At 39.8% G+C, this 18916-nt stretch overlaps 2 protein-coding genes across 2 annotated transcripts in view; one reads left to right on the top strand and one right to left on the bottom strand.

Annotated features, from left to right (window-relative positions):
- Positions 1–18916, bottom strand: part of MCF2L2 (MCF.2 cell line derived transforming sequence-like 2) — a 142353-nt gene that overhangs the window by 81188 nt on the left and 42249 nt on the right. The window contains exons 14-15 of the mRNA XM_085307105.1: positions 1951–1978; positions 1558–1584 (exon numbers count right to left, since the gene is read on the bottom strand). Of these exons, the coding sequence (XP_085163231.1) occupies positions 1558–1584; positions 1951–1978 (55 nt within the window). The remainder of the gene's footprint in view (positions 1–1557; positions 1585–1950; positions 1979–18916) is intronic.
- Positions 2271–6535, top strand: B3GNT5 (UDP-GlcNAc:betaGal beta-1,3-N-acetylglucosaminyltransferase 5). Its single transcript, XM_085307124.1, has one exon. It carries the CDS (start codon positions 2338–2340, stop codon positions 3472–3474), a length of 1137 nt encoding a protein of 378 aa, XP_085163250.1. The 5' UTR covers positions 2271–2337; the 3' UTR covers positions 3475–6535.

Below are 18916 nucleotides of genomic sequence, written 5' to 3'. Positions count from 1 at the left end.
ACAGCTATCTCAGTGCTTTCTCTTACTGGAAGACTAGAGTAGTTGCAGACTGTTGCCAAAACTTGTTATCCAAGTACAATCTGAAGAGGTTTTCCTTAGTGACAAGGCTTCCTACGCTTACTGAGGTAAACTTGCTTCAAGTGGTTAAAGATTGCCTCATAGCTTGCCTCATTGCCTTTACTCTTAGAAAAATCAGTCATACTGCTTTTAAGAGATTATAAGGGCTGAGGGCAAGGGCAAGCTGGCTACTTGAGCTAAGGCTGCTTCCCCCCCCCCCGCTGATGCTGGATGTTGCAAAAGGCCTTGCAGTACAGCCCTTCCTTTCTTTACTTTCCATGTCACCTGCTATGAGCATCAGTAAGAAGTTCAGGAGCCCTTTGCAAACTTAAGGTAAGACAGTGTTGCTGTGTTTGTGCCAGCTGGCCAGGTTCGTGCAGAGTAGAGTTTTAGAAAAGAGCACAGAATAAGTGTGTAGGATTAGGGAGGGGGGAACAAAACTTGTCACTGCTTTCAAGAAGTAGTACATATGTTCAGACTGACCCTTCCAGAAGGAACTATCAAATATCTGGGTTTCTGTAACACTCCAGCTTATGGTCTGTGTTTCAGCTCTTCAGCTGACACAAGAGTAAGCCTTGCAATAGCGCTCTATTGCAAAGTTGCTGAGTTTTTAAGTTCTCTAAGTGCATTGTTTAACTTTATTTCCAAAATAAAAAGGGTTTAAACTGATACTATGAAATGCTGACCAGTTTTTATTCCCTAAACTGCCCATACAGCTTTTCTGTTATGCACAACAATTGGCAAAGCCTTAGCTGCAACAATACTGGGCGGCTGTTTTGAGCGGCATGCCCCCTCCCTGCATTAGACACTAAACCAGAAAATTGTACCAAGTTTTCTTCATCTAGTTGGTTGGTTTCTCCTATTGCTGTCTAGTCACAAGACCTCAAATGGGTAAAACAATCTACCAAAACACTCATTTTTCGCATGTAGCTATTAATGTAATAGTGACAGCTTGTGCTCTCTTGCTTTCAGAGGTTGTGCTTGTGTGCAGTGGTGCTTAGCTAATGGAGTGTCATTCCTCGTGGTGGTGACCCTGAATGTCCTGCTCAATGGGGAGCTCGCCCAGCTTGCTCTCTGGCTTTGAGAGGAATAGGTAGCTACTCCTTTGGGCTAAGTTGTCTTCGTTTCAGCTCTCCTGTCTATTAAGCTCTGACTGGAAGAACTGAATTTGGTGTTACCCCGCGGGCTTTTTTTTTGTTTGTTTCTGWTTGTTTTTTCTGGCTAAAACTAGGACTCCTCGCTGGCAGCAGAGGTGTAGCTGTACAGCAGAGGGGTGCCCAAGTGAAACCGGCTCCAACAGCAGGCAGCCCCGGCTGGTAGCTTGCATGTAACATCCTCGTGTTACAAGTCTGGGGCTACCCGCCCCATCTGGGGAAAAAGCACATGCATGAGGCTGCTGCGTGGGGCGGCAGTGGAGCCGTGTCCTTAACGGCGCGACGGGGGCTGGCGGAGGCCGAGGCGAGGCGGCGCCTTCCCGCCCTTCGCCTCAGGGCGGCGGGCGGCGCCCGCGCGCGCGCGGCCCCGCCCCTCCCTTCCCGCCCTCCCTGAGGAGCCGCGGGCGGCCGGGGCGGACGCGCTGCGCGGCGGCGGCTCCCCTCGGCCGAGCCCTGGCGAGGGCAGCCCGAGAGCTTGCTCGGCCCGGCGTGGGACGGGAAGGGGCTTCATCTGTTGGTTAACTGCAGTGGGTTTTCTTAGGAGGTAGCTTTGTGTCGGGACGGAAGCAAGTTCCCTTTTGCCAGCCTCCCTCAAGCTTGCTTTGTGCCACTGGCAATATCTAAATAACTTGCTGCCAGCTTTTTTTTTTTTTTTTTTTTTTGGGGGGGGGGGGGATGTTGCCCAAACGGTCAGCTGTGCTCCCTGACAAAATGTGAAACCAGATGGGTTAATAGCAACTCACTGAAGCTTTTTTTCCTCCCTCGCGCTTTTCAAAACTGGTAGGTGTTCATCACTGTGAAGGAAAGGAGCAGGCGAGATCTCCGGCTGGAAGCGTTTGCAGCAAGATGCCACAGAGGAAGAAAACTCTTCCGCRAGTCTCGTTTTCCAATACTGCCTGCATGCTTTCACTCCAAGGGGGGCATTTTTGAGGAAGATGACTTGTGAAATCTGTCAACACAGCTGACTTTACAAGGGTACCAAATGAAGGATGACATGCCTTACAACGGACGCTTATCGTGAAGGGGTGGCTTTGTCCTCTAAAACTTTGTCCTCTCTGAAACTAAAACACGAACACTGTAAACACTGATCCTGAACAGGAATTAGGATTATAGGAACTGCATCAGAATGTTTGTTAGTCCTAGGAGAGTCAGAAAATGCCAGTTTTTGCAGATATTTGCCACTTGTTTCATACTGTGTCTCATGATTTTTTGGGGACCATTTGATAATCACATTGTGAGCCATATGAAGTCCTATTCGTACAGATACCTCATTAATAGCTACAACTTTGTGAACAACAGCCTGTCTATCAACAGAGATAACTTGGACAGAGTAGCAAGCTACCAGTACTTGATCAATCACAAGGAGAAGTGTCAGCAGCAGGATGTCCTTCTCCTGTTGTTTGTGAAGACTTCCCCTGAAAACCGTCATAGGAGGGATGCCATTCGACAGACTTGGGGCAATGAGAAATATGTTCGTTCTCAACTTAATGCCAACATTAAAACTGTTTTTGCTTTGGGACGACCAGCGGGTCATCCGCAGCAAGCACAGTTGCAAAGAAAACTTCAGCTGGAAGACCAGAAATACAATGACTTGATTCAGCAAGACTTCTTGGATACTTTTCACAATCTTACTCTTAAATTACTTCTACAGTTTAGCTGGGTGAATGCCTACTGTCCTCATGCCAAGTTCATTATGTCTGCAGATGATGACATATTTATCCATATGCCAAATCTTGTTGCTTATCTCCAAAGTCTAGCACAGATGGGTGTTCAAGATCTCTGGATCGGCCGTGTCCATCGTGGATCCCCTCCCATAAGAGACAAAACTAGCAAATACTATGTGCCATATGAAATGTATCAGTGGCCATCTTATCCTGACTACACAGCTGGAGCTGCATATGTAATATCAAATGATGTAGCAGCTAAAGTATATGAAGCTTCACAGACTCTTAATACAAGCCTGTATATAGATGATGTTTTCATGGGTCTCTGTGCCAATAAAATGGGAATTGTACCACAATACCATGTATTTTTTTCTGGGGAAGGAAAGGCTCCGTATCATCCCTGCATTTATAACAAAATGATGACATCTCATGGACATGTGGATGATCTTCACCAGCTCTGGAAGCAGGCTACAGATCCCAAAGTTAAAAGGTTTTCCTCTGGGTTTTTTGGTAGAATATATTGCAAAATAGTCAATATTGTGCTTCTCTGTAAATTATACTACGAGGACACATATCCTTGTTCAGCTGCATTTTCTTAATACTTGAATTTCTGCATTGAAGATCCACTGAGCCAAAGCAGAGCAATAACTTTTTAGTTGTTTATTCAAAATACATGTAAACGTGGAAAGAGGTAAAACTAAAATGTGAATAGTGGGTTTTTGGGGGGGTGGGGGGGAAGAGGGTGGTCCCAAGTTGTGTTCAGAAGCTCTTACTAGAACAGCTCTCTATTGTACTGCAACTTAACATTGTGGCCTGTTCTTCAAGAGATACAGGTCTAGATTAGATAATCATTAAATGAACTATAAATGGTTTTTCACTTGGAGATTAGTGAAAATGCCAGTTACTTTGAATTTATCAGTCTTTAAGTGTGAACTAAGTTTATGTTCTAAAAGAATCTGGCATATCAATATGTAGAGCTTTGAAAACAAGAAATACACAAGGAATGGGACTATTACATCTGTTTAAGCCAATGTAGATGAGTTTAAAAATATTCAGCATTTCTAAATGCTACATAGAAAATAACTCTGGATCTGTGTAATTCAAAAAACAGTGCTAGAAGTTGAGAAATGAGATTGTTGTAGGTCTTTGCGTTCCCTAGGCCTTTACTGTGATGGGGAAATAGTGTTTGAGTGCCCTCTGATTTGGTTCTTTTATGTAATGTATGAACTCTATTTAGATCAAGAGTAAATTTAAAGGGATCAAAATCTAGTATTAACTATGTAAGTGGTTTTGCTAATCTTTATCTGCCTTCTGAAAACTGAAGCAGTATATTTAAACACTCTAATCTTTGATTAGCAAATAAGCTAAATTCAGTGAGAGTGCTTTTCCTTTAACAATGCTTCTGCTTTCCCACATTCATGGTTCTGAAGGTGAAAGCCAAGGAAAAGTCTGTAACAGATTCCTTTCTCAGGAAAGTCAGTTACTTATAGCTATTTAGGAGCTGTAAATGAATTTAAATAACAAGATTTTGTGCCTGAATTAACAGAGAGGATATTCTATGCACAAAGTTTGACTTCACAAGGAAGGGATAGGGAGATGGTGACCCACAGAAACTAGATACACAAATCAAAACCACTAACACTTTCCCTGAAGTTTTAAGCACAAGATCATCTTTACAATCTCCAAGTAGTTTGTATCCATAAAGCTCTCTATCTTGAATAGATTGCAGTGTTGGTCTTATCTCTAAGATGAACAAAATGCTCCTGCATTGTAAATCAGGATAAAACTAGATGATACTCAAACTCCAGATGTTACTAGGTCTAGTATGGTGCCATGTAAGTCTTCTAAAAACAAGGTTCTGGGAGGACTCTGCCATCTTTGCTTGTATCTAACAGTGTCTTCACAGGCTCTCAGGACAGGTATTTCAGTTGCTAACTGCCAAACCTGTGGTAGCTCTTCTTGGAGTGGATACACAGACCATGCAAGGTACAGTCAGATACTGCTTGTGAACACATTTGACACTGGAATGAGTTTCAGGGCAGATTGTGAGGAAACAACTTTTGAAAGCTTGAATAAGTCCATTTTGTCAGCACAGCAGTGATGAGCAAGCCAAAAGTTTGGAAACTAATGACCATCTGCCACAGGTTTTGAATCTGTTGGGGCAGTGTGCAAAAGTTATGGGAGCAATGCTGCTTGCTTTCTAAGATGTCTAACATTAGTCTCTTCTGCCCAAAGTTTCTTGCTGTTAGTGCTGTGTGAGAGCAGTTAAGTGCCTAATCTGTCCCCTCTACTTTAGAAACAGCTCAACATTAACATGCTGGATTTAAGATGCAAGTAGTAAACTTTGTTTAAGTAATTGCTACTACCCTTGAAATTGTGCTAGGGTTGTAATGGTATGAATGGCTAATACTAGGTTAAACAAAATGCAGGAGTGAACTTGCTGCCTGTTTTCTAAGCTCTCATTTCAGATGGATTCTAGGTGGCTACTAGAATTAAGTGAAATATATGACTTTCTGTAAGTGTGTTTGAAGGAAAAGGGTAAGCATCCAACATTCCAAAACCAAAATGTTGGGTATATGAAGAGCCCACAAATAAATCGTTTACTATCAGTGTAAAAATGATTGAAGAATGCAGAGAATAAGAACTCTAAAGAATACTCAAAATATTCACAGAAAAGAACATTAGATTTGTTTGCTTAAGCAGATTGATTACAACACTGACATATTTAAAACTAGAGCTCTAATCTGTCAGCTGTGCAGAGAAATAAATATAGATACAGAGAAGATAGACTTTCCTTCAATACTGAATACTCCTTATGAAGTCTCTGACCTGTTGTGACCCATGTTAAAATAATAAGCTATATAGCAAGACTGCACTACATAAAAAAAAAAAAAAAATATACCCTGTTCACTGTAGGGAAAGGAGGTCTTCATATGCAGTATATATAATTGTACTACTAAGATGACAATCCTTTCAGGACACGTATATATTGGGATTTTTTTTTGGTTTTGACTTGCACAAGCAAAGCTAAAGTGCTTGAATTTCTAGAGGATAATTACCTAGCTATCATCTAAAATACTGCTTAAATGTAGCTTGCTGTTATATGAAAGTCACTTCTGACCATTGAAATACTTCGTTTTACAGCTAGTTTGAGTGTTTTGTTCATTTGGATTGTTTCTCCATCTTAAAAGGGCCTTGATGTTTGTAGTGTGTATTTGATTTTGCTGCAGTGGAAAAAAAGGGCTAGTAAATTTAAAGAAAAGCATGAAGGCACTCCTTTCAAAGAATGGAGAAGCTAGAGAACTTCTTACCTTTTGGTTGTAAGCACTGATGTAAGATTTGTGCACCTTTTTCTGGAACCTGTTTTTTTTTAAACAAGAGTTATGGTTGGTGCTCCAATGCAGGGCTGTCATGTTTTACTTCTACAAATAAAACTATCAGCCTGAATGGTCACTCCTCATTAATAGTTCTGATATTGTTGCACAGCAAGTTTAACTCTAAAATTGTTTTTACCTGTTTGGTTTGCATCAGTTTCCCTTTGATATTACTAATTTTTATACAAAAGGTATTCAATATTTATTCTTAAACTTTGCTCTGTATCACAAAAGACAATTGTTTTGTAAAACTTGTTTTGAATAAACAGACTTTTTTTATTTACCAGCTTTTTTAAAAATCTGTTGTTGCATTCTTTGTAGCTGACAGTTCTAGCTCTGTTGCTTGCTTTTTTTAATTAAAAAAAATCATTTTAAATATTTTTAACCCTTCATGACAGATAGGGCTTAATCTTCCTTTGTGTTAACTTGAACCAAACTTTTCCTGGAACAAAATGCAAAATACTGGCTTTTCCAAAAAAGGAGGTGGAACAACAATTTTTCACCCAGCTTCTGGTCCAAAGTTATAGGAAAAATTGTAAAATACTGGAAGCTTAAGCTGTTTAACATTAAACTCTGAAATCTATATACTCTGGTCAGATATCTATCTTCTCAGGAAAATATTTGCCTATCTAAATTCTATTTCAAATCAAACTAGGCCCACTTCAAAAACTGGCCTCCAAACTACTAGTGCTCAACCACTTCTTTGAAGTCCACTCTAAGAAGGACAGAAAAGGGTGCTGGCTCGTGTGCGTGTCCTTACCTCCTTCTCGTTGACAGGTTCTCATCGCTTTCACTCATCACCAGGACTCTGCTAGATCCCCCTTGACTAGCTTCATGCATCACTTCAATCTGAATGGAAAGCACACATTAAAAAGGCTCAATTGCTGATGCCTTAATTGTTAATTCATTTAAAAAAGAATAAAAATTGATCCTAAACAGTCAAGTCACCAGACAAGTTAAAATTGACTCTTAAATGTGCAAGCTGCAAATCAATACCTTTTGTCTCTACTTTTCCGTTTCCTCACTCACTATTGCCCTGGGAGGTATTCTTGAACCTTTGCAAATTTTTTCTTACCTTTTTCCATCATAAGGCAATAAATTCACCTTCTGTGTAGAATAAGAACAGACCATTATGTCTGTAGTTCAGACTGTGAAATATGATTTTTATCTTTCTGCCTCTAGTTTTGCCTGAAGCTAACCCAAAGGATTTCTTCAGACTTTCAGAGTTCTATGTACAGTGCAGTATGGCAAATTCTGCCTCCTGGAAATGTCTCTGTACTGGTGATAATGTTACATAAGATGCAGCATGCACTTGAATGTTGAGCATCATTCATACACATGTGCAAGGGCTGTCTCCAGGCTGACACAAACTGAGGCTTTGTGCATAGTATTTTGATAAACATTAACTTACTTCCTTATCCATTTTTCAGAGTTAGATCATTTCAAGTATGCTCCAGGCAAGTTTTAAGTAGGCTTTTCCTCCTTTAGTCTGTAGCTTTAGAACTCAAGAACTACTTGGGCATACTCAAAGGCAATCTCTGCAAATTCAGTGAAACAGCTCAGGTGCTGAATTTGCTGTTATTCTAAGTCAATATTAGTACTGTCTTGAAGTTTCTGAGCACTTTACTTTTTTTAAGGTCTGATTTTGAGGGGGGGGGGGGGAAATCAGCAGCCTGCCTGATCATGTTTCATGAAGCTAAATTATTTTACTGGTTCAGTGATGACTAAATCTCCTCACCTGAACAATTATCAGAACAAATAAAACACCAGCAAATATTCTATAGCCACAATGGGAGGGAAGGAAGGGGGGATAATTTGTGTTGCAGTTCAGAAAGTAGATCTAAAAATAAGTGAATGTGTATTTTATAAAGCCTGTACCATACCATATCGTTGTATATACCTAATTACTTGGGAGGACTGTAACTGGTCACCTGTGCTGATAATGGTAAGATGAGTTCCAATGTCACACTTGTCTGTAGGTTTAGACAAAGGGTGAGACCAGCTATATGTTTCTAATAATAATTAGATTTTATTCTGTGCTTATTACTAAAGCTGTAGGTTGTTTTGGTCATTTCAAAAAAAAGGCTGAATTCCACTTTTGCTTTTCAGCTTTAGGGGAATAAAGGTCAAATACATGAGTAAGTGAAGGCTACAATTAAAAAGGTTAGCATGAAGTAGCTCGTGCTTTTGTTCTAAATGCTTTTATCAAAAGTTAAATTATAGAATCAYGTCAGAGGCTTGATTTTTTTCTTCTTCTTCTTCTTCTTTCTTTCTCTCCTTTCAGGGCTTTAGAGTAACAGGCCACCCCCTAGAACAACTAGTTCTATGGAATAGTTGTGCTAACAGGAATAAGCTGTTCTAGAACATTTAGGCCAAAGTAGTACAGCAATGTGTGGCTGTGTGTTTCTGGCTTAACCACAGAACAGATAAGAACTGATAACATATGAGTGTTGTTCTGTGAACTATCCATTAACGATTAGAAAATCTAAAATGCTTACTTTGGGAACAACTTTAATAATAATGAACTAAACTGGAAAACATCAACAGAATTCTTATTGTAAAATGTGATGTCTGTATTGGATATGTTTTCACATGGAGATAAGAAACCAGGAGAGGGTTTTTGTGGTCTTTCCATATGCCCATATGCTTTCTTATCTGGAAGAAAGATTTCTGGGGGGAGTATATATTAAAAAGATGTATTATCAGGCAGAGAAAATGGGAAAGGTTTGGGATGCATATGAACCCAAATGAAGGTGAGAAGGGAGAAGACAAACTACTTCCAGGAGATTCATAGGTTGGGCTAAATTCAAGCAAATTAATTTTTCCTTCCTTTGGTAAATAGGTAGTAGAGGGCTGCATTTGGTCAGCTAGCAGAAGCAGCTTTGTTGAGCCCTTAGCTCTGGCAGTGCGCGTGGAGTGAACAATGCCATTTGGGGCTGTCGGTAGGAACACCTCAAATGCAGCCAACCAGTGAACGTTCAAGGATCTGTAGTTCAAATAAAACAAAAGGATTTGGTACACTGATCATCATAGACTGTGCTTCAGATATTTAAAGAATACACTTAAAAGCACAATCACCATTAAAATGATTTTTGTCATGGTTCAGCAGTTAACTGCAACTGTGGGGGGTAGTGTGTCATCTCCGTTCCCAGATATAGAATCTATTTTAGGTTGGGGGCATTTCCTTTCCCCAGAGGTGTACTGACAAAGCCTACTCCCTTCTTCCACTTCTACCCCAAACTGCTGAACAACATGAAACAGGCCAGCTGCATCTGGCACTGCACTTCTCTGAGGGGCTGCAGCCAAATGAAGTTTGTACCTCTTTCCCATACTACCCAACTTCTTTTGCTACTCTTTCCTGAAGTTATTCATACTACTTTTGCCAACTCTGCTAGGGCCCTTTCTTGTTCTTTCTTTTTTCTCAAAGTGTACCTTCAAGAGCACTTTTTGCTATTCTAATAATACGCTGTCCTAAAGAGCTAATAATACAAATGGTAAGGCAAGAGTAAGGGCTGACAGAATAAAAATATATCAAGGGATGTTATTTAAAAGGTGGTGAGTGGCACCGCATATCTTCCGATTTTTGTCTTATTTTTGATAAACTTGAAACTAAAGTAGATGTTGGCAAAGTTATAAAACATCTATAGCACAGAAACATTCAGAATACAACCTCAGTGGTATTCCTGCTACCTCTTTGCAAAATGATAATTTACATAATCTGAAAACAAACATTTTAAATAAAAAGTACAAATAAGATGTTACCTGAATTTGACAGAAAAAAAAGTGTGGTCTCTATTTGAAAGTGGCTGTTTCAGCTAGCTTGGGCAAGTGAAAGATTTCAGGATGCAGCTGCACTTCATCTTAGCTACAAGAATTACAAAGGAGGCTAAATGACTGTCTTCCTATGTTGCTATTCCAGTCACTGTTAGCAACTCAGACAGCAGGCTCTGCTGTAAGGGCAGGGCTCCCAAATGCTGCCTGGGCTTGGGGGGCACAGGTGGAGGGTGGAAGGAGGATGGCCAAAAAGTCCTGAACAGAAATTTGCTGCAGAAACAACATAATACAACAAATCTCTTTATAGAGACCCACAAGCAAAGTGCGTTCCTCTCAGCTTTTTTTTGCCCATCTAGCAAATAGGTAACAGTGGCATTTTTGTTCTTGGGTGTTTTCTTTTTTCTTTTTTCTTTTGGCTCGTTTGTTTTTAAGTATTAAATGAGCAGCCTTTCCTCTTGGGTAGAAATTGTCCTTGCAAAAATACTTTAAAAAGGAAAAATGTATAACTTTGTAAAATCCTGAACATAACACAACTTATGAGTTAGAAAATGATTCCTGTTTTGGGAACAAAATAATTCATATGTTATGAGGAATGGGGGACACTCCGGATGCCCTTTAATGTATTATAGTTAGACATCCTCTCCACATTTTCCCTTTCATTCTTTGAAAGTRATTTCTACTTTAGTGTAATTTGTTTTTCCATGTATGAGAACATAAATCTTTTAACAATATTGTCTGAATAACTTTCAGACTGTAATGTGGAGACTCTGCAGAGATTAACTAGCAAATTGTTTTTAATTATATAAATATGTAAACCTAAAATTAATTGTTTTGCTTTCTCCCACAAGACAGAATGTCCCCAAACCAAAGATATTCCTACCTTAATTCCACCTTTAGTCTTCTTAACATTTTTCTTTTTTGATAACTCTACCTCAGAGATGGACTTTGGAGGGCAGGAAATTTCTGTGGACCTCCTATTGGTAGCTAAAGGAATCAAAAGGAAAATAACATTAGAAAACCTGGGCTAAAAGGTTGAAATTCTAGTTCCTAGTGAAAGCAATGAGAAAAGTTCCCGTCACATCAGYGGTAACTAAATCTGGCTCAGTAAACTGAACTGTGGCTGGAGTGGCAAGAGACCAACCAGCGCAGTGGAACCRGCTAAGTGTTCAGTGCTCTGCTTTGCTTCGAATTAGCACGTGCAGCTCAACCCTCTAATGACTGCTAGGGTTTGACTGCCTCCCTGGCAACCATTTTTAGGGTAGCACAGGTAAATTTTAGCCAACTGTATCAGCAGTTGGGTAGTTTTTACTGGGACACTTTTTATGCTCATGCATTGTTGTTACTTGTGTTGTTACCCCCCCCCCCCCAGAAAAGGGAAATTTTTGTTCTTGTAATCATTTGATAAAGTCAGATTATAAAGAATTGGTCCTTGTAAGGTTTCATCATTATGAACAAGCCTCGAAAGAGTAATCATACAGGTGCTCAACAAGTCACTGGAACCACTTCCGTAATGACAGGGAACCTGAGGAAATGATTTCAGAATATCCTCTCTCATGTTAGGTTTCTTTGGCCTCATAGGCTCTGAAAAGAACAGCTGACAGTGACCTGACCAATGCTACTAGGAAATCATAATTAGCAACTAAACCATTTGTCCCAAGACTGCCATCCAAAGAAAAGCAGTAAGGATGAACTGTGAGAAGGAGAATCACTTATTTAGCTCGAGTAGAAAATTAGTTTGCATTTTGCATCTTTATTTGTTGTAAATTGRTAATAAGCTCCTGCTACATATGTCATATAATGCAAGTGGTGCTCTCCCTTTTCTTAGTAGCTGAATTGATAAATGGAAGCGTGCATGTCCTAGTAAAAAGAAACACGGATACCAGATGAAATGATTAAAGCAGGTCTGTGTCAGGCAGCAAAGAACAATCTCGTTCCAATCCTATGACTCAGTCCCTTTCAGTTTTAGCTAGGAAAACTTTCTAAGTGAACAAGAACTTTCCTAAAAATAAAAGCTGTTGTTTTCTGACACATCAGCTAACCTTCTGTTCAAGATAGTTTCATCAAAGTTAATAATGCTCTGAGATGTGAAGAATCTTGGTGGTCACTGATAGCTTTCTCCTTCTCCCGAGAACAAGCTGAGCGATGCAGGACAAGATGCAGTTTTCTTCAAATGAGAAAGACACAGATAATATCACTCCAATATCATACAGGAGTGGGCTGAAAACTTTTTTAATAAACACAGTGATGGATTTTAGAATGATACTGTCACTAAATTTTCCTGTTTCTGTATTTAAAAAAAAGCACAGAAACTCCCCAACTTGTATGCAATTAGAAGAATTTAACATACCTGCTTCTTAGACAATAACAACAGAAGCCAATATTTTTTTTTCATCCTTAGAAATGTCTTTTCAATTGCCTTACCATGCAGCTAGTAAGATAACTTCTCTCCAACTTTTTCCTGAATCTTTCTGTTTTTATCCCATGCTGAATCACACAAGGACTTGGCAATGTCCACTTCATGCCTGTTATCTCCTCACAATGACTCCATTTTAGAAAGTTTCTGCAACGAAACAGCAAAGTCTGGCAGCCACCAGCGGCTGTAAGCAACAAATAGAAGATGCTTAYGGTTCCCAGGACTGAGCTGAAACGCAGATGTCGATGCTATTTGGTTCTCCCATCACTCTTTATTAGGATATACAGCAGGGGGTTGTTTTGGTTTTGAGTGCTGCTTTCAACAGATGCCTTTTGCCAGTCCTGGAGAAAGCTTTTCATGAGGTAATTGTTCTCTCTCAAAGATACTGTTATTTCACCCCCAAAATGGCGTACTGACATTTTGAAACCAAAGAAAAGAAAGAAAAGATGTAACAACTATAAACTATTTGTCCTTTTTGTCAAGATTCTTCATAAGTTTCCAATCTACTGGGAAGATGATTTCTACCTTTGGTAAACTCAGCATACCAATCTTTATCAACTATCTGATGTATTTTCAAACAAGCTCTTTTCTGTTTTTTCCAATGAATCCTCAAGTAAAGTGCTTATAGGCATCATCAAATCACTGTTTTCCGTATTTATTCATCCTGATTCTAGTTAGCCTTAAAGTCTCATTTACCAAGATCTTGACAGGAGGCTGTGATCATACCTATCATACTGACCAATATTATCTCTGTTGCTTTTCCTAGCTATATCCTATCTATAGCTTAAAAAAATCAAAATGTCAAAAAAAAAAAAAAAATCCAAGATACAAAAATCCTAATTTGATTTAAGAAGCCCACGACATTATTTCATACTCTTCTGCCCATGCCTACCAAGTTTCTAATCAGTCTTTTTTCCCCTAGAATTTCTGAATAGCCCAGAAATGCTGCCAATATCCGGTTACCCTACAGGAATCTGGGTCAGTCAATTAGACTGTTCTACAAAGCCAACTCCAAAGTCTCGTATGTGCTGAACATGTGTTATTAAAAGGACCAGAGGCAGAGGAAATAATTTTAGGAAACGGGAGAAGTTTTCCTTAGAACAACCTAGTCAGCAATACCAAGTTGTTTGACCTATTCATTAGTCAGAAAGCTTTCTAGCTTGAAAGGATGGTTGATACATGTATGAAAATCCTGGCTAAAAGCAGTCAGCAAAAAATGGGGAATCGCTTATGACTTTGATGTCTGGACCATGGCTTAAAAAACTCAAGCCAGCTCCAGTTGATCTAAGGAAAGAGAGCATGTTTTAAGTGAAAGATGATCTATTCACAAAAAGTCTAGGTGCAGATGCTCCTTGATCCAGCAAATTACACAGGCCAATTTTCTAGCTTAGTCTTGGCTTCGTCACCACGATGCATTCCAGAAGGAAGGAGGCAGATGCAAGATAAGGACAAAATCAAATCAGACTACCTACGTTTCAAGCGGGAACTTGATTCAGAGTGGCACAGCAAACTTGTTCCCACCAATTTGACCCTGAAATGAATTCAAAGCAGGAAGCGGTTCTGTTACGCTCCAGAACATACTTGAGTCATTCACAGGCCCATATCCAGAGACTGCTGCATGTCACTGCATTCAAAGAGTTCCTGGAGTCCTTTAGGAAGAAACAGCCAGAATAGCCGCCAATTCTTACTACAGTAATTACTGTGGAACTGGAAATACTTTAAAAGGGGAACTTCAAGTATCCAGCAAAATTGCCAGTTTCAAATTTGCTACTGTACTGTACAGCTGAGAAAGCTGTAATGAAAGTGTTTCACTGCCTGTGATTTAGGAAAATATAACAACTGAAAACATCTCTGGAAAGAACAAAGGCACAAGCTGCAAAACTCTGTAAGGTCTGCACGGATTCAGGACAGTTTTCCTCCTATTGTTTTGCAGCATATACCTGCTGGATAACAAGTGTAAACATTTCAGTTTAAATTGGATAATATTTTTAATTGCTCAAGTGCTGCTTTTAAAGCAAAATTTGTTAAAGGATATTTTATGTAGAAGCACTTTTTTATTGTAAGGACAATTACAGCACAGCACAGCAAAGGGTTTATTGCTTGCATTTACCTGGAGCACCACTTTGCTTCTCCAGTGTGGCTTTAACGCTGCTTTTCTAGTTTCCTGTGAATAAGTTGCATGATAAAGCTGACGTTACTGTTTCACTATCTAGCCCACAGCAAGGGGCAGTATGGGCTGTGTTGTCCCTAAGGCTGCTAGGAAAGGAAACAGACTCATGTGCTTGGAGTTGCTTTGCAGTCTTCTCTACCACTCCAGGGCAGAAATACATCCAGTGAGGAAAACCTGCTGTGCCGCTTGTGGTGAAAAGCTATGTTTTCACCCGTTTCCCCAACCTCCTCCTGTGAGGTAGGGGCAGGCACGGTATCTCTGGAGTTCATTTCTCTCAGGACTCCATCACGCAGTAAAAGCAGTTTCTAAATGCTCAGTGACAGCTGGATTAGTCCAGCTGGGTAACCRGACTCAAATTTGCTCCTCCTGGAGCAGACGTAACTCATCAGCTAGCAAAACGAACTCTGTAGTCCAGGAGTACGACACACACCCTGCACTTGCACCCCTCAAATAAGTACGAGGCTTTGCATTCAGGGCTTGTGTGAATTCCCCAGCCACTTGCCTCCCCATCTCTTTTCTTTCAGGGAACTCGTACGTGCTCTGTAATCACCTACAACAGAATCAAAGTCCTTTGGCCACAACAGACATGGAAACAACTAGTCTGCTAAACTGTTTATTGGGGTTGCAGTTCATGTTGTCCCAAAGGATCACAGGTTTGAAGATAATTAATGACTTGATAGTGGCTTTGAGCACTGGTAATGAAAAACAGCATGCTTGGGCAGGTAGAGAAACACTAGCACATCTAAGGTTCATCATCTAATGACTTAATATAGAAAACCTTTCCCGTTCTTGGGCAATGTAGTCTATAATTCTGTGCTCTAGCAAAATTACCATCGAGCCCCATGAAAATCTGCTCATATAAGCAGCGCAGAGTGAGGACTCCTGTACGCAGAATATTCTTCTGTAAGGAGACAGACTGTTTGGTTTCCTCATACTTGGCCAAACAAGATAGCAGCCCTACAATCATAAAATTAAAAGCATTTTTCCTTTCCTCTACTTCTACAGAAGTATCTTGAGCTATAGAAACTGGTGGTTTCCCAAGAACCATTAATGAAAATCACATTCACAACATTTTCTGAGTCAGCTAATCTCTCTGCTGCTTCACTTCCCCTGCACACGTCCCCAGAGTCTTGCAAGATAGTCTCCTTTTATCCTCTATCCAGATGTTACTGGTTAGCGAGTGTTATGCATTAGTGACTACGAGGAATGCTGAACAGATCCAGTGAGCAGTCAGATATATTTAAGTGAGATAGAACCAGTTTAGGTTTTAGTATTTAATGGACTGAAAAGGTTCCTGCTGTGTTCCCCCATATGAAGTTCATGTTCCAAGTTCCAACATGCCTGTAGTGTGAGTCATGGGTTTCATGTGTGCTTTATGCTGCTAAACATGCTACTTGCTTAACGAGCTCACAGAAATTTTGACTTCTCTGCTCCTGTATTTCACATTTATGCTGCACACAGAGAAATCTCCAGATGAACATTTTATAGCGCTTAGAAGACAGGAGATGCCAAAGGTAAAGCTACATGTGCAGCTCTGATTTTGCCCCTTTCCTCCTCCTGCTAAGGCATCTTGATAAAACCATCAACATGCACACCTATAATTTTCTCTCCCTAAGGATCTCTGTTTGATTCAGTGCACGGAATCAAAAACACTTACTTTATGAGCAGCTATTCACTATTTTGATTTATCTGTATTTCTCACTAGGGGCCCAGAGCCTTACTATCTATATGCTGTTCCAAGCCCTGCTCTGAAAATAATTGGCTTTTTTTCTTGCTTATTACAATTCAAGCATGTCACTAACATTCACTGAGCTGTTTTCACAATACTCAGAGGCAACAGGCTGTTATTATCCCTGTTGAGATCCCCAAATTTCTTCCAAATTAATGAGTTCCCTTTTAATTTTTATTTAAGATCCATGTGACATTTTTAGAACTGAATTTTCAGAGTACTGAACAGTATGTGCCACTTTGTATGCTCAAGAGCACGACTGGYAATTCTGATTTCACAGGCTTTCACTGTCCTTTTGATGTAGATTTTTTTTTTATCTAGTTGTACAAATTATTAAAAACAAAACTCCCCAAACTGCACTAAGTTGAATCATGCTGATACCCACATGGGTATTTAACAGAAGTAGAACCTTTACACCTCCTGCACCAGCTTCTTTTTCCCATGTACCAGGGGCAAAAGCAACAAAAGTGTCACAGTATCAGGGGTGGCTGCAGGACACCCGACCCTCTCTGAGCTGAGGCTGGTACTGTTCTGCTTTTCCTCTCATCTTCTGGTAATGCACTTCTGTCTCCTCTTTTTTTTTTTTTTTTTTTTTTTTTTTTTTCCCCAGCACTGCTGTTCATACATTGGATGAGGAGGCTGTTCAGGAAGCTGAACTAGCCAAAACCTAACCAGCCAAAAAAAAAAAAAAAAAAAAAAAAATAAAAAAAAAAACCCACAGTGGGAGTTTTTAGTTCCCTCCTTTGTTCCTACTAGTTATATATAATCATAAGTGTTGATGCAAGGACAAGTCAGAAACGCACTGTCTCGTTGGGCAAGGAGAAGAGGGGAGAAAAGGAGCCTGGAACTGCCTTGCATTAAGAAGGCTAAAGGAAGCAAGCAGTGCAGTGGGATAAGAAACGCTTTGTCTGGGGGTTCTATACATTTTTGCTGACAACGAAGGAAATAGGACTATAGGAGCCAAAGCATAGCAAGTCCACACACAATGAATGTGTATGAACTGAGATTCTTTTTTTCAGGCTTTTCTTCTAATTCCACTATATCTGGACTCTTTAAGAAGGGACAAAACCATTTTGTACTGTTCTTGCCACAAAGGTAACTAAAACAAAAAGATTTTTCTAGCCTTGTTCACTGAGATGGCTGAACCATGTCTCACCAAAGTCTTCCAAAAAAATGTCAGGTTTAATCAGATACCCTTTGGGAAAGTTTCATTCCAAAGCATTGAAGTCTGGCAGAATTGCAAACAAATGAAAACAGAGAAATGCTAATTACAGTCAGCACTAAGAGCTTATATTATCCTTTATGGCTCTGCGGATTATCCCACTGCGCTTGACAACCTATAGTCAATCCTAGCCTGCATGGATTGACTTTGTGGGCCTTTGCCAATTCATTCCAGCTGAGGAGCTTTGTACAGAAATGCAGCTCACAAATATGTAGTCAAATCATCAGAAGTGAGCCGGAGTGAAGAAATCTTCTTGTCAGGTGCCATCTCTTTCCCCCCAACACATACAGGGACAAGTTTTGCCATCAGTTGTATTCATGTAGCTTCCACTGGGAATAAACAAAGTTCTCTCTTGAAATAAGCTGTCATACATACTACTTAAAGATTTTCAAGGCATTTGTTACCAAAGCACCAGCAGAGGTTTTTCTGCGTTTTCTGGCTTGATCTATGAATGATATTTAAGCAGATTCCCACAGATAAAATACCGACCAAGTCCAACTGGCATCATCCTCAAATCAATGGGGATCATGATAATTCCAGTATTAGTTTTACAATGCTGAACAGGACTCTCCCTGTGGAATTCACAAATGCATTTCGGAAACAAAAAGCTTCAAGCAAAAACAGGATGATTTTAAAGTTTTGGCTCAGAATTTCCAGTTCCACAGAAAAGTATCTGGTGCAAGGCTGCATGAGGAAAAGTTTTCCAGGGCAGGTCTCAGCTGCCTTTCCGTATATTCCCTAAAGTAAGACTCTGCTAAGAGTCACCATGGACTGTAAGGGCATAGTTCTAAGAAACTGATTGTCATGATCTTTCCCCTGGTAGAAATCTGCCTCATACATAGTATCAGCTCCATATATGTGCACCACATATACATACATGTAAAAGGAAGTGATTCACATTTACATTAACAGTTTCATGCTTGAGCTTTTAACCTTTTAAGACCTTTCCATTAGCATCTTGAATTGGATTGAATTTTCCCTGACATTCCTTGTTAGGGAAATGGAGAGTTAATAAGTTAAAACAAAACAAAACAAACCCCAAATCAAAACAAAACAAAGTGAATGTAACTTTCCTCCTTTCACAGACAAATGCTACAGTGCTGCCGTGGTGTTATTTAATATGCTGTCCAGGCAAGAGCCTTTCTTTCTGGATGCCTAGTTCTGCTGACCACGTTTTATTGCCTTTGCCTGCCTTCTTGTTTACACAGCCTAGGAACACGGTAGTTTCCTGTTGCCTTATTCTACTTCATAAGATTTTAGAACTATTCAGGTATGTCCTGAGTCACAAATAAGAATGAGTTACAAAATTACAAAATCTGTTTCAAGAAGATACTCCTAGCTTTTTTTAAAAAAAAAAAA

Source organism: Rhea americana, unplaced genomic scaffold (assembly GCF_003343005.1).
Source record: "Rhea americana isolate MKP2758 unplaced genomic scaffold, rheAme1 scaffold_253, whole genome shotgun sequence".
In the NCBI taxonomy this organism is placed as follows: Eukaryota; Metazoa; Chordata; class Aves; order Rheiformes; family Rheidae; genus Rhea; species Rhea americana.
Note: the sequence above shows the minus strand (reverse complement) of the source record. Positions and strands in the feature narration are given on the sequence as shown.